We start from the raw sequence: 15,303 nt of genomic DNA, 5'->3' as shown, positions 1-15,303 counted from the left end.
CTACACTGGAACATTTTGTGAAACAGGTAAAGTTTGAAAGCATTGTAACAATAACATTCTTAACACTTACCTGCAGCACTCAAGTTTGGTCTGTATAGAATTGTTTGAGTTAGTGTACATATTATTCACTCAATAGTAAGCCCTAGTAAAGAAATAAAGCATAAAACCAATAGACGATATGATTTATAGAACAGAAGTTGATTTGGTTACTTATAACGTATCGTTGACATTTATAATTCACTTCAGCAACTGCTTGTGATAATAACCTTTGTCAAAATGGAGCTGCTTGTGTCCAGGTTTCAGGTTCATGTACTGCTTACACGTGTACCTGTCCATCTTGCTACACTGGAACATTCTGTGAGACATGTAAGTTTAAAAATCACACAAAAAGTGGATAAAATTATATTTTCTTAATATTAACTGTATCAAGAGAAAGTATAAAATAAAATGTTTCTTTTATTTTAGTGTTAGACATAAATTCCTGTGATGTTAACCTTTGTCAAAATGGAGGTGCTTGTGTTCAGTTTTCTGGTTCCTGTACTGATTACACATGTACTTGCCCATCTTGCTACACTGGACAGTTTTGTGAGACATGTAAGTTTTAAAAATCACACAAAAAGTAGATGAAATTCCATTCATGTACCAACTACAGTATATCAATAAAAAGTAAAATATAACTTTTATTTAATATTTCAGTATTAAATGCTTGTGACAATAATGCTTGTCAAAATGGAGCTGCTTGTGTCCAGATTTCTGGTTCCTGTACTGCTTACACGTGTACTTGTCCATCTTGCTCTACTGGACAGTTCTGTGAGACATGTAAGTTTAAAAGCCACACAAAATGTAGATGAAAAGCTATTCATTTACCAACTACAATATATCAAGAAAAAGTAAACTATAACTTATTTAATATTTCAGTATTAAATGCTTGTACAACTAATGCTTGTCAAAATGGAGCTGGTTGTGTCCAGGTTTCTGGTTCCTGTATTGCTTACATGTGTAGCTGTCCATCTTGCTACACTGGACAGTTCTGTGAGACATGTAAGTTTAAAAAAACACACAAAAAGTAGAAGAAATTGTATTGAAGTACCAAGTATGTCAACAGAAAGTCAAATATAATTTATTTCATATTTCAGTATTAAATGCTTGTGACAATAATGCTTGTCAAAATGGAGCTGGTTGTGTCCAGGTTTTTGGTTTCTGTACTGCTTACACATGTAGCTGTCCATCTTGTTTCACTGGAACATTCTGTGAAACATGTAAAGGCAGGCATACACAGTCATACATTTGTCTGTCATACACATCATACAATGTATGATCAGACAAAATCTGATCGTGTATGCCTAAATCAGACTTTGTCTGATTGCCATTTTATGTGTCTGTCAGTGTCTGATGAGAGTAGAACAATGCTCTACTCATAATACATGTATTATGAATGTCTGAAGACAATTTTAACTATTGACCAATCAGAGCACAGAGATTTTGACAGACTATTATTTTATTTTTGCAAGATCAAGATGGTTGAGCGCGAGGATTTTATTGACACTGACAATTTAATTGATCTCTTTGAAGAGAATCCATGTTTATGGGATGTTAAATCCCATGATTATCACAATAAAACTCTCAAGACGGCAACCTACAGTAAAATTGCTGAACGGTTGGAATCAGAAGGTATGATTAAAGCTAGGCCTAGGCTATACTATAGGCCTACTAGGCTAGGCCTAGCCTAGGGCATTAGGCTAGAACTCAATTTAAAAGCCTGTCAGAAGTGCTTCAGTCCACTTAAAAGCAAACGAAACCTAAGTGTAAGGCTATCCTAGCCTTGGCCAAAATGCTTATTGTCCTTACCCAATTCAGCCAATATTATTTTTATAAAAATCAGTAGGCCTAGTAGCCTAGACCATGGTGGTTCAAATTAGGCCTAGGCTAGGCTAGATCTTTTTTTTAAATGTTTACTAGGCCTACTAGGAGGCCTATCTAGGCTAGCCTAGCCTACAACTAAACTAGCCTTAGGCCTAGGCTAGCTAGGCCTATTAGGCTATAATTTAAATATCATGTCATCCATAAATCATCATAATAATAGTAGGCCTATTTAATAATATATGGTCTAGCTAGGCCTCTACTAGGCCTAGTTAAAGGTAGAAAAGGCCTACTACTAGTAGTAGGCTAGTAGGCCAAGACTAGCCTAGGCTAGGCCTAGCTTAGTTAGTAAATTATAGGAGAAGTAAAAAACAAATTTTACAAAACAAACTAGTATTTTTACTATTTGTATAGGCAATATCTTTATTTTTCTTCTAATGTTTTGCCAAAATATTTATACTGTAATATTAAAAAAAAACTCTAGTACTGTATTACTAAATGCAATTCATACAGTATTTAACAATAAGTCTACATACAATGTAATAATGTATTCATTGCATATTCAGTTTAAAGTATTGAAATCATAAAAAATCATTGTTATTTAAGTAATAATCATTACTTATTTACACTTACAGTATTTGACATCATCAAAATTATATAAATTGTTTTTAAATTTTAGTGGACCTAATTAAACGAAAATGGAACAATATAAGAAGCCAATATAGACGAGAAAGAATGAAAGAGAGGGTAAGAAAGAGTGGTAGTGGGACCAGTGAGAGATACAAAAGTCGGTGGAGATTTATGGATAGGCTTGTTTTTTTAAACGATAGCCTGTCCTCAAGAAAAACAATTTGTAATATGGAGGTAAGCTATTGAGTAATATATAACAGGATCCGTTTATTTTGAAATTATAGCCTAATGTCGCCACACATAAAGCATCTATATCATTTGCCACTGCCATGGTATCTGACCCTCTGAGTTGAAGTAATTGCAGAATCTGTCTCTGAAATCTTTGGCATCGTTGCTGTAAAAGTTGCTACCCTGTGGAGCCAAAGGTATCATTTCCCCTGCTTTAGGCTCCTGTCGCCATTGCCCTTCATGCACCTCATGCGTTATCCTGTCCTCCACATCTGTATAGCCATATGGTGTATAAACGTTTCTATTAGCACTTTGACCCCTGAGGAGGTTGTGAAGCGCACAGGCTGCCAGCACAATCTTCTCAACAGATTCTGGTTGTAGATTAACTGGCTTGAGAAAGATTCTGAAACGATTACACAGAATTCCAAAAGCATTCTCCACAATTCTTCGTGCCCTGCTCAAGCGATAATTGAATATCCGCTTTTCTTCAGTAAGGCCTCTTGAGCTGTAGGGTTTCATCAGGTACTTCTTTAATGGGAATGCTTCGTCTGCAACCACAACATATGGCATAGATATACCATCTTCAAAGAGAGGTCTGGCTTCAGGGATATTCAGCAGATTTTTATCTAAAGCATCTGAAAGCGTTGAATTTTTGTACACACCCCCATCAGAAACTCGACCATTGCACCCAACATCAATATAAGAAAACTTATAATCTGCATCTACCAATGCAAGTAAAACAATGCTGAAGCTGTTCTTGTAGTTGAAATAGTAAGAACCACTATTATTCGGCGCAGATACTACAACATGCTTGCCATCCAAAGCCCCAATGCAATTATCAAAATTCCATCGCGTCGCAAACTCATGACTTATCTTTTGCCACTCATCTTCTGTATTTGGGACCTGCAAGATTAATGAAGTAAAACTTTATAGCCATGAATCAAATATTTTAACTCATATAATAATATCTATTTTTTAGACACCACTTGAAGATGCTGATTGTATGCTTGAGGACATGGAGGAAGAATCAGCAACAGAAGATAAAGAAAATATTGATATTGCAGAAACATCATTCTCTACAAAGCGACCCCTTAAAAAATCAAAATTAAACAAAAAAAGTGAGGTTGATGAGCAGAAGCTTCTGGAAAAGGCCATCACTTGCTTGGATATGGCTACAAACAAACCGGCTGCAAAAGATGATCCAGATATAAATTATGCAAATTACATTGTAGATGAACTGAAAGCGATTAAAGATCCGAAACTAAAATTAATCACCAAACACAAAATAAATTGCCTTTTGTTTGAAGCTCAAAATGATTCACTTACTATGGACATTTTTTAAATAAATTTTTAATCAATCAATCAATATATATCTCACCTTAAGATACTTGTCTGCTAAAACTTCATAAATAGCCTTGCATGTTTCCGGAACAATTTTACCAATTGTCTGGGCAGGAATTCTGTATGTATACTCCAAACTTTTATATGAATCTCCTATAAGAAAAACAGTTTTACAACCTTTATTAATGACAAAGTTTCAATCCAGTACCAATGTGGGCAACATTTGAGTAATTTTCATGCTTGAGAAAATAAATATTTCCACTGTACAAATTTATTCTTTAATATACTTTAAAACATAATAAATATACTATAAAATTAACTAAAATCTAAAAAATGTCAGATTATAATGATCCCTGGTGATTATCGACTGGTAATATAATATATTGTAGTTTAAAGTAGTATTGGTAAAGATAATTTATATTGCAAATGTAATATATATCATAATCAATTGATTAATAAATATTGAGTGCAATGTTGGCATTGATTGTATTGACTTTTACTAGTTTATATAGGCTAGGCCTAGAACTCAAGTAGTAGTACTTACTAGGCCTAGTAATCAATTAGTTAATTTATATAAAGTGATTCAACGAAAAAAATAACTAACCGGTTGCCAAGAATCTTAGAGTAACAGCTAATCTTTCCTTGTGATGAATTGCCTCTCTCATCGTAGTGTTTTGCTTGCTTATCAATGGAGCCACTAAATTTGCAAGCTCATCAAAGGTGGCCTTATCCATGCGCAGGAAGTTTTTAAAATCGTTTTGATTTTCTAAGCACAATTCTTTAACTAAAGTATGGTAAGCGCCTAAATGTTGCCTCCTGGCAATCCATGTCCGCACCCATACGTTGCGTTTCCGCCGTCTTTGTTTTCTTTGTTTTCGTAAAATTAAAGAAATTATGAGCCCACAAGCAGCCAGATGTTGACTATTGTCTGCCATTTTGTTACTATGCATAGTCATGTATGACAGACAAATGTATGTGTGTGTATCTGACAATGTATGATCAGACTTTGTCTGATCATACATTGTATGATGTGTATGACAGACAAATGTATGACTGTGTATGCCTGCCTTAAGTTTAAAAAAATACACAAAAAGTAGAAGAAATTGTATTGAAGTACCAAGTATGTCAACAGAAAGTCAAATATAATTTATTTCATATTTCAGTATTAATTGCTTGTACTAATAATGCTTGTCAAAATGGAGCTGGTTGTGTCCAGGTTTCTGCTTCCTGTACTGCTTACACGTGTAGCTGTCTATCTTGCTACACCGGAACATTCTGTGAGACATGTAAGTTTAAAAGCCACACAAAAAGTAGATAAAATTCTATTGAAGTACAAAGTATATCAACAGAAATTCAAATATAATTTATTTCATATTTCAGTATTAAATGCTTGTTCCAATAATGCTTGTCAAAATGGAGGTGCTTGTGTCCAGGTTGCTGGTTCCTGTACTGCTTACACGTGTAGCTGTCCATCTTGCTACACTGGACAGTTCTGTGAGACATGTAAGTTTAAAAGCAGAAGGAATTCTATTCACGTACCAAGTAATTCAAGAGAAATTAAAATATAATTTATTTACTATTTCAGTATTAAATGCTTGTTTCAATAATGTTTGTCAAAATGGCGGTGATTGTGTCCAGGTTTCTGGTTCGTGTACTGCTTACACATGTAGCTGTCCATCATGCTACACTGGACAGTTTTGTGAGACATGTAAGTTTAAAAGCCACACAAAAAGTAGATGAAATTATGGTACTCTGAGAGTACAAACCTCCGCCTACTCTAAAATTCCCCTACATAAAATTCCCCCTGAATATTTTTTTTTACATTTTTTTTTATTAGTGTGTATATGTAAGTGTAAATATGTTAACTGCACACTACAAAGTTGTGGATGACAGTGTGGTGTAATGGTTATGTATCCAGCCTCTCACAGTTGAGATCGCTGGTTCAAGTCCCACTGATGTTTTTTTTTTTTTATTATTTTTTTATTTATTTTTTTTTAGTTTTTTGTGGACCTTGATCTTTGACCCTGACCCTTCAAAATTTAACCACAATTATATGATGTGTCATTGATCATTGTGGCTAAGTTTGGTGAGAATCGGATAAAAACTGTGGTCTCTAGGCAGTAAAATAGTTTTTTGTTAGTTGTGACCTTGACCTTTTCCCCTCAAATTCGAACTCGTCCGTGCTTTTGGGGCATAGATCATTGTTGCCAAATTTGGTGAGAATCGGATAAAAACTGTGGCCTCCAGGCTGTTCACAGACACACACACACACACACACACACAAACATACAGGGGTGAAAACATAACCTCCTTGGCGGAGGTAATAATTATATCAATAGAAAGTAGAATATATCTTTTATTCAATGTTTCAGTATTAAATGCTTGTTCCAATAATGCTTGTCAAAATGGAGGTGCTTGTGTCCAGGTTGCTGGTTCCTGTACTGCTTACACATGTAGCTGTCCACCATGCTACACTGGACAGTTCTGTGAGACATGTAAGTTTGGAAAAAAAAATTTCTTTTATACTACTTTGCCACTTTGCTTTGCTACAATACTCTTAATTTTAGATACCGTTTTTCTATTACTTCTTATGAATTATGGTATGTTTCTATGGACAGACAATATAACAAACTGTTCTGAAATATGCAGTACTTAACTACATTGGGTTTGTCTGTGGCCCTGATTCTGCTGCCAAGTAAATACCATATTTTGCCCACCAAATTTGTTGATAAAATATGGTATTTATAAATTTATACCGTATTTTGGGTACCAATTTTTGCTGCCAATAAAAAATTTCGTATATTTTGATTTTCTGTAAGCTTTAGAAGATTTAGAAAGATAATTTAAAAAAAATTTAAGGAGAGTATGGGGTGTGCGAACTTGTCGTCGTAAAAACAAGTAAATAACAAAACAAACAGACTGTGAAAGCAGTTCTAATTCGGGCAAGGAAGGAATACTTGTCCCCAATTTGGGGGATCAAAAGGCAGGTTGGATAAAAAAGATGAACTTTAAGACGACCACCAAAGATAGTACTTCTAGCAGAAACGGGGTACTAAAAAATATGGTATAAAATATACCATATTTTATACAGTATTTTGAGGATATGCAGCAGAAACAGGCCCTGTGTTGCTACTAATAATAAATAAACATAATCTGCTGTATCTGTATCTGAATTGCAATTTCAGTTTCAGGTAACAATGCCTGTGATAGAAATCTATGTCAGAATCGTGCAACCTGTCTTCAATCATCTTGTGGTTCATATTGTGTGTGTGCACCTGGATTTGAAGGAATATTCTGTGAAATTCAATCAAGTAAGACTTTTTTCTTGTTGACTACATATAGACCTACACATAAGACTAGTTAGTGAAACAAAGTATTAACACTTTTATTTTGGTTTACAGATCCTCCTTTTGTTTCAAGATCTCCACTTTCAAATAGAGTGAGTTTGTATACTACAGTGTCTCTCTATTGTAAGATTGACAATTCTGTTGATTGGCAATGGTTCAAAGATGATGTTCCTATTACTGATTCTGTAAATAAAGAAGTGCTATCAGTATTAATGACGTTTGGTGCACAAGGTTATTACTGGTGTAGTGGCTCAGGTGTTGGTCTACATTCCAGCATTATCAGCACCTCTTTTAAAGCTGCTCAAACTATTATCGGTGAGTCATTCATTTATTAGTGGAAACATCATTTCCATCTATTAATATCATTTGCATCAAAACACACCTATAAATGGTTTTTAAACATACTATTTTTTGTGGGGTTCTCTGTGTCTTATTTATTTACACATTTGATTTTGTATAATATAATAAGATTAATTGAACGTATGATGTCAATTGGTTATGCTATATTGTCTTTAGGAATGTCAACGTTTCAGGTCACTTTGATATTTCAAGAATTGGAGTTTACTGAAAGTTTGCAGAATCCATCTAGCGTTGATTATCAAGAGATGTCTGCCACTATCACAGCATTTGTAAGTTGTTTACTTCAATTTCTGAAAGCAACTTTACTTAAAATACTAAATTTTTACTAAATAATACAATTTGAACTCATCTCCTATAATGATTTAAATAATAATACTAATAAATTTGACTTATATAGCGCATTATGCAAAGCCTCAATGCGCTTAACAAAAGATATAAAAAGCGGAAAACTACTATAAGAGTTAAAAAGGCGAGTTTCAGAGCAGCCTTAAAATAAGCTATTGTAGTAGCCTGACAGATAAAGATTGGTAAACCGTTCCAAAGGGCAACAGAGGCCCAAGAAAAGGAACAAAAACTATAATGTTTTGTTGACGGATGGATGGAATGAGCGAGTAGAGACTCTGAAGTAGATGTGCAAGATCTCTTGAAGAATGTATAGTTATAATACAATAAAAGCAGGCAAGGAATTTGAAGGGATTTTAATATAAATAGCAAAATATTATTTTAAAATTTGTTCAATGTAGCCTTACTTACAGTTTAAATTTGTATTAGGAAACTTTTCCATGCCCTGGCATTCCTAATTTATGTTCACATTCCCATATTAGTCATTTTATTCAACATTTAACTTTTTTTTTCTACCCACCCCTTAGAAAAAAGTGAAAAAGTTTGTACATAAACCACAATACAATGATACAAAACTATTTATTTATATTTTTAGTTGAATGACTCGTCATTGCCGAATGATCCTTACATACAAGTGAGAGGTTTTCAAGCAGGAAGTGTTGTTGCTGATTTCAACTTCTATGTGTACATGTTAGATGTTTCACCAAAAGACTATATTGATATTTTATTGTCATCACTGTTGCAAGTTGGAATAAATTCAAATGGATATTTTGACCCGAACATCATCAATGTTAAAACTGCTGGTAAAGTAAATTACAATAAGTAGTTTTGTTTGATGGGCAAAACATTTTTCAACCACCCACCAATCCAGTCTCTAAATACCCGACATAATAAGTTTATTCATAACTGTACTTACTGTTATTTCTATACTTAAATCGCTTAGTGAATGTGTATGTATGACAGTTGTTATTGTATTATCCACTGACCAGTTGAGAATTTCGTCACAAAGTGACTATAAATAATTTGAATTATAATATTTAACAATTCCAATATCTACACAATTAGCACATTAAGAAGTAAGAATGATGACTTGTCTTCACAGAAATGTGCTTTGGAGATGAATATAATGGTTATACATTTCCTGATACCTTAGTTGGACACACTGCCGAGTCAGAAGAAAAGTGTGATGAAACAAAAAAAGATTGTAAGTTTAAATTTGTATAGTGCTTAATACAATCTCTTTCGCTGTAGACTCAGATGTTACACTTTTCTACATGCTTCTCCCCTAAGGGTCAGTTCAGCCACTACAAGGCGCTCTCTCATCTGTCCATGACACAGTGGTCCGGGGTAACCCCATACTTGTCTCGAAAGATGTACTAGGTTCTTTATAGTGCACATGAGCAATGTGATTACACTGGACCTACGGTTTATAGTCCTTATCCAAGAAGACTTGTTCTACCACCAGAACCATGGAGCGAGTGAGCCTCGAACCCTTGCCGATGTTTGGATTACGTTTCCACTGTCTTACCCTCTCGGCTTATCCGCTTACTCACTCACTTATTTGCCAAAAAGGGAGAAATATTTATGCTTTATTTTGAATTGTATATGGGGCTATGCACACCCTGTGTACATCACACTATTAGGTCCGGGTTGTTGCAAATGTAATTTAATAAATTTAAATGTAAACTTCTTGTTTTAGATGGTGAGCCAGCGGCTAATTGGACTTGTGTTAGTGATGGATTGAGTACAGCTATGTGGTACTCTACACCTGAGATATCCGACTGCGGAGGAGAGGCAACTGCAGAAGATCTACTTGCAAGAATAGTAGCCGTAAGATGATTGTACTCATATTATCTCTAAATGTTCTTGTAGATGTTTTAATACCTTATTTCCAGTGATAAACAAAGACATTTTTTTCATTTAGATGAATGTAACAGAATATAATGTTGAGATTGTAAGTGAGGATGTGTACAACATAACTTTGAGAACTGATGAGATTACCGACAGTGCACTTGAAAGTACAGCTGTTATTCTGCAGGATATTGTGTCTGTTAATTCCAACTCTACAGTGGTTAGTTTTTTGTAGTTGTTCAATTAGTTAACAACCGATTTAAAAGTAATAAAGAAAACATAATCATCTTGTCTTCCCTGTTTTCCTACTACAATTTTGAAGTAACATTTTGTAAAGCTTTTTTCAATATAAAAAATTGTGATAAAGAAAAATTTGCTTCCGTAGTACAATTTCAAATCCTCATAATTCTGTTGCACTGCAGTTCAGTAATGGAAAAGTGGCATAAGGCTAAAAAACTAAATACATTCCTTTGTTAAATATCAATATTAGGTGACATCATCAATGGTTGGTTCAGTAGATAACCTGTTTAGTATAGGTGAAGAGATTTTGATGGAAAGTCAAATGATGTCGCAAGCACCAACAAGCATTCTTGTGTCACTAGAAAAACAGATCGGGCAAGTTGGACTACAAGATGGTGTTTACAAAGAAAGTATGATGAATGTTGCAGTGCTTGGACAGATGTTAAATACTGATGATGTAAGCAGCACTGGATTGGCATATGGGTCAACAGATGGTTTAAACGGCCTGGAAGATGTCACAACTTTACAAGGAAATAAAGTGCCTGATGATGTCCAAGTTTCTATTGAATTACCACCAATTATCACATCAGAAATTATGAATAAAAATGGTAAGTGTTTGTATCTTCATAATTACATGGTCAGTATGTTTCATTAATTTATTTTTATGTTTTTTTGCTCAACGTATCTGTAATTGTTCAATTTAGGCAGTGATAATTTTCGGGTTGTTGTGATTGCATACAGAAATAGTAGGCTATTTCAATCACCTCAATATGACAGTTTGAAGCGGAGACCCAATGGCCCAGTTATTTCATTCTCGGTCCCAGACACACCAGATTCAATTTCTTTATCTGAGCCGCTCACAACCACATTCATTCCAGCAGAGGTAATTTTTAGAAAGAATTATTTAAAACTGATTAAAAAATTCAAATTGTTGTCTTCTAAATTAACCTTTTTACAATTATTACAGAGAAGATTTTGATTTGGGTGTTTTTTTAATAAATCATTATTATTTTATAATCACATATTAAGCTCATGAAAGTTCAAATATTTGCTCAAGAGAAAGTAACCCTAAAACCAATGTGTTAATTGTCATAGTATACTGTAGGCCTATGTTTGCATTCTTCTTGTGTAGATAACTGAGGAAAACGATAACACTGAATGTGTTTTTTGGGATTTTGAATTGGAGAATGGTATTGGAGGGTGGTCAAGTGAGGGATGTGTTCTCATTGGTGGATCCCTCGATGGTAGAGATAGACAGTACTGCAATTGCGATCATCTCACTAATTTTGCTGTTCTTATGGTACAGTAATTTAATTAATGTATATATAAAATATTTATAGCTTTCTTAATTTTCTAATCTTGTAAATAACATTTTATAAGTCACAGAACATAGAACCGTGTTTGCTGTTTTTAAGCCAATTTACTGTCTTTATAGGATTTTTACCCTCATGATGATGATCCAGTTCTTGAAGTAATCACCAAAATAGGTTTAGCTCTATCAATAACAGGGCTTAGTCTCACATTGTTAACTTTCTTAACTAATAGGTAAGTATAATATGGGATATCCTTTGAAAAATAAATATTTATTTATTAAGCTAGACCATGTCTACTTGTCCTAGTTAATCATCAAAATAATTACCAACAGCTGTATATTATTTTTAGTGATTTATCATTTTTCTTAATAATCTTATTAATTGGCCTATATTGTTATATTTTTTTTTTCTAAATATGATAATTGTACCATTTCTTTTAGAAATTTAAGAAAACCTGAACCAAAGAAAATCCTGTGTAATTTATGTGCCTCATTGCTTTGTCTGTACATCGTGTTCCTTGCAGGAATCGACCAAAACAAGCGCAATGAATATGGGTGTACTGCTGTGGGGGCGATATTGCATTACTTTCTGCTTTCTTCAATCTTCTGGATGACCGTGCAAGCTGTAATGATGTATTATCTGTTCGTGAAAGTGTTGAATTCCCATGTTTCCAATTTTCTTTTTAAATCCATTCTTTTTGCATGGGGTGAGTTTAAATATTTACTTTAAATCAGGTAAATGAACTTGTTGTATCATTCACAAAACATACAGTAAAAATTGGTCACAGTGAGTTTTGAGTGTTGAAATAAAAATTGTCTCTTACAGGAGCACCAGCTGCTATTGTATTGGCCACAATCTTTGTGAATATTGATGAATATGTAGATGAAAATAACTAGTAAGTAATGCACCATAATTTTACAAAAATACAGTAATATTATATAATTTATTATTGGTCAAATTTAAAATTTAAAAAATGGTTCCGAAATTTAGATCTTTGTTGTCATTAAATTTTATTTTAAAGTAAAAAAATGTAAATTATGACAAAATGAATCATATTGTGGCAAAAATGTGATGTTTATAAATAACTTATTTTACTAAATCAAGTGTTGGTAACATCTTTATTTATTTGTTTTGTATTGACCTCATTTTTTCTCAAAGTATATAAATGGATTATCTCTTTTCCCAGTTGTTTTTTGGTCTTGAGTCGAATGTATGTAAGTGTTGCTGTTCCTGTGGCTATTGCACTGCTGTTCAACACAATGGTGTTTATTCTGGTGATGCATAGCTTGTCCCAACGTGGAAAGTTTCAAAGGCAAAAGAAAAATGATGGAATCCGAATGTTGCAAAATGCAATTAGTATCACATTGGTAATGGGCTTGACATGGCTTTTTGGATTCTTTGCGATTGGAGAGGCTTCCAGAATCAACAACCTATTATTCTGTATCTTTAACACACTGCAGGGCTTTCTCATTTTTGTGATGTATTGTGTTAGAAATAAAGAAGTTAGAAATTACTGGAAAAATATTTGTATGATCGTGACCGGGACAAGTGAGCTGCCTTCCACTTCTCAGGGTAGCCTAGAACTTGGCACTAACCCGTCAAGTAGCCAAGCCAGACATGCTTAGACTAGTGTGAGGTGAGTATATAGAGGGATAATGACATTTGTCACTCATTTAAAACTAATCTCAATGAATGTGGTGAGTGAGTTTTATTCATCGATGGTCTGTACTGTACAATTTGAACTATATAAATGTTTTGTTATTTCTTGCTCACTTCCTGCGCACTCACTCCAAGAGACAAACAAAACAAAATGCCCTCTTGAATTGCTTATATTAGGTTGACAAAATTCAATGTATGGTACCTACAGTACCAATTGATCCCATGTGTATATTTACTTTTTAACATTTTCTGTCTGATGAGTGTAGATTTTAAACAATATGAGCATCAAACAATGGCCACACCAAATGTTAGTGTGTTGAATCAACAATATATATGATGATCAGAATCGAAGGAACCATTAGACATAAGTTCACTTATTGTTTTAGGCCTTTAATTATTTTTTTTTTAATTCATTTTATAAATAATGTTGACTTTTACAGTTTTGATTGAATATAATTATGAAATATTATTAGTTTAGGCATGGAGACATAACTTATTTCAGCAGAAAGTATTCAGTATTTCGTTGGTGATTGAGGTTGTTTATTTTGATATTTGTTGATTAAGGGGCCTACTTATTTAATTTACCCAGAAAATGTATACTTATGAAATAGATTTTGTGTTTACCCACATATAATACTAATGATACACAGATGTATAATAGGATACAGTATTTCATTTGTTTATGTGAATGCAAAATAATAACAAATATATTTGTTGATTAGAGGGGCCTACTTCTTTCATTTACCCAGAAATATATATACCCAGATTGTGCGTTTACTACCGTATGTACCCACACATAATACTAATGATACACAGATGAATAAACCATTTTGTTAAATGTAGTACAGTATTTCAATTTTTGTATGTGAATACAAAATAAAATAAAAATATATTTAGGATTAAAGGGGCCTACTTCTTTTATTTACCCAGAAAATGTATACTTATGAAATAGATTGTGTGTTTACTATATATATACCCACATATAATACTAATGATACACAGATGTATAATAGGATACACAGATGAATAAACAATTTTTTTTTAATGTAGTACAGTATTTCTTTTTTTTTATGTGAATACAAAATAATAACAAATATAAGATACATTTGACAGACTTGAATTCAAAGACAAATGCAATGCTATCTATTTTCTATTTGACTCGAGTCTCTCGACATCTGAATGGTCACTGGGTTTACAAAGAGCTGAAAGATAGCCAAGTTAATAAATCAAGAAAATGTAACAATTTGCCAAATGTTTGAATAGACACTTTTACTTAAACTAGGCCTTATAATGTAAGGATTTGTGCCATTAGGGGCCAATGTTCAATCAATTTGAAAAAATGTATTGAACACAATAAAGATTATTATATATATTAAACATAATTAATTTTATTATTTGTAGAGTGTACAATAATTGCACTTTTATATGATTGTCCAGCCATTCCTTTTATTTTTTTATGTATGTGTCAATAAGTAATGCATTAATTTAAATAATTTTTTTAATTTGGATTTTAAGAACGAAACAGAATTCCCTATCTCAACCCTCTGCTAGCTTTACTTTCTTTATCAAAAGTGAAAAAAACGCTTTGACCCATTAGGTAAAGAACATTGTTACATAAAGTTAATTTGCGCTATTTATAGTCCACTGAAACTTTCATAATAGTCAGGTGGCTTAACAACAAAAAATGAGGAAATCGTTACACGGTGGACAAAAGCGCCAAATTTGGCATGGAGCTTCGTTGGGACCTACCAATTGATTTTTGCCTAAGAGCCACTCTGGTCGTAATTTATTTTTCAAGATGGCGGCCAAAATCCAAAATGGCCGCCAATAAATTGGAAAATCACATTTTCATTTGTTGCAGAAGTCACATATAGGCAAATGAACTATCAAAACATAAGTATTCATGGTCATTGAAACATATTTTAGACATGTTGCATGACATGGGTCATTTGTTGTTAAAATGGTGGCCAAAATCCAACATGGCTGCCAGTAGCCTAAACTGGAATATCATTCTGGTTGCAGAAATCGCATAGGCATCTTCCAAATAATTTGACACTAAAATTATTTAATTTAATGTAAGTGTTGCGGAGATATGGTTATTTTGTTTTCAATTGGATTAAAATATTCAAATT

General features: G+C 33.2%; 1 protein-coding gene across 1 annotated transcript in view; it reads left to right on the top strand.

Annotated features, from left to right (window-relative positions):
• LOC144834899 (adhesion G-protein coupled receptor G7-like) overlaps nucleotides 1–14,187 on the top strand; it is a 73,888-nt gene extending 59,701 nt beyond the window's left edge. Inside the window, exons 8-21 of the mRNA XM_078689883.1 lie at nucleotides 7,245–7,370; nucleotides 7,461–7,721; nucleotides 7,923–8,035; nucleotides 8,704–8,911; nucleotides 9,211–9,312; nucleotides 9,808–9,938; nucleotides 10,033–10,179; nucleotides 10,450–10,807; nucleotides 10,904–11,082; nucleotides 11,332–11,499; nucleotides 11,635–11,744; nucleotides 11,953–12,218; nucleotides 12,338–12,407; nucleotides 12,699–14,187. Of these exons, the coding sequence (XP_078546009.1) occupies nucleotides 7,245–7,370; nucleotides 7,461–7,721; nucleotides 7,923–8,035; nucleotides 8,704–8,911; nucleotides 9,211–9,312; nucleotides 9,808–9,938; nucleotides 10,033–10,179; nucleotides 10,450–10,807; nucleotides 10,904–11,082; nucleotides 11,332–11,499; nucleotides 11,635–11,744; nucleotides 11,953–12,218; nucleotides 12,338–12,407; nucleotides 12,699–13,137 (2,678 nt within the window). The 3' untranslated portion in view covers nucleotides 13,138–14,187. The remainder of the gene's footprint in view (nucleotides 1–7,244; nucleotides 7,371–7,460; nucleotides 7,722–7,922; nucleotides 8,036–8,703; nucleotides 8,912–9,210; nucleotides 9,313–9,807; nucleotides 9,939–10,032; nucleotides 10,180–10,449; nucleotides 10,808–10,903; nucleotides 11,083–11,331; nucleotides 11,500–11,634; nucleotides 11,745–11,952; nucleotides 12,219–12,337; nucleotides 12,408–12,698) is intronic.
• The last annotated feature ends 1,116 nt before the right edge of the window (nucleotides 14,188–15,303 follow it).

Source organism: Antedon bifida, chromosome 1, assembly GCF_963402885.1.
Source record: "Antedon bifida chromosome 1, ecAntBifi1.1, whole genome shotgun sequence".
Lineage (NCBI taxonomy): Eukaryota > Metazoa > Echinodermata > Crinoidea > Comatulida > Antedonidae > Antedon > Antedon bifida.
The sequence above is the reverse complement of the archived record's forward strand: the minus strand, read 5'-3'. Positions and strand labels throughout refer to the sequence as shown.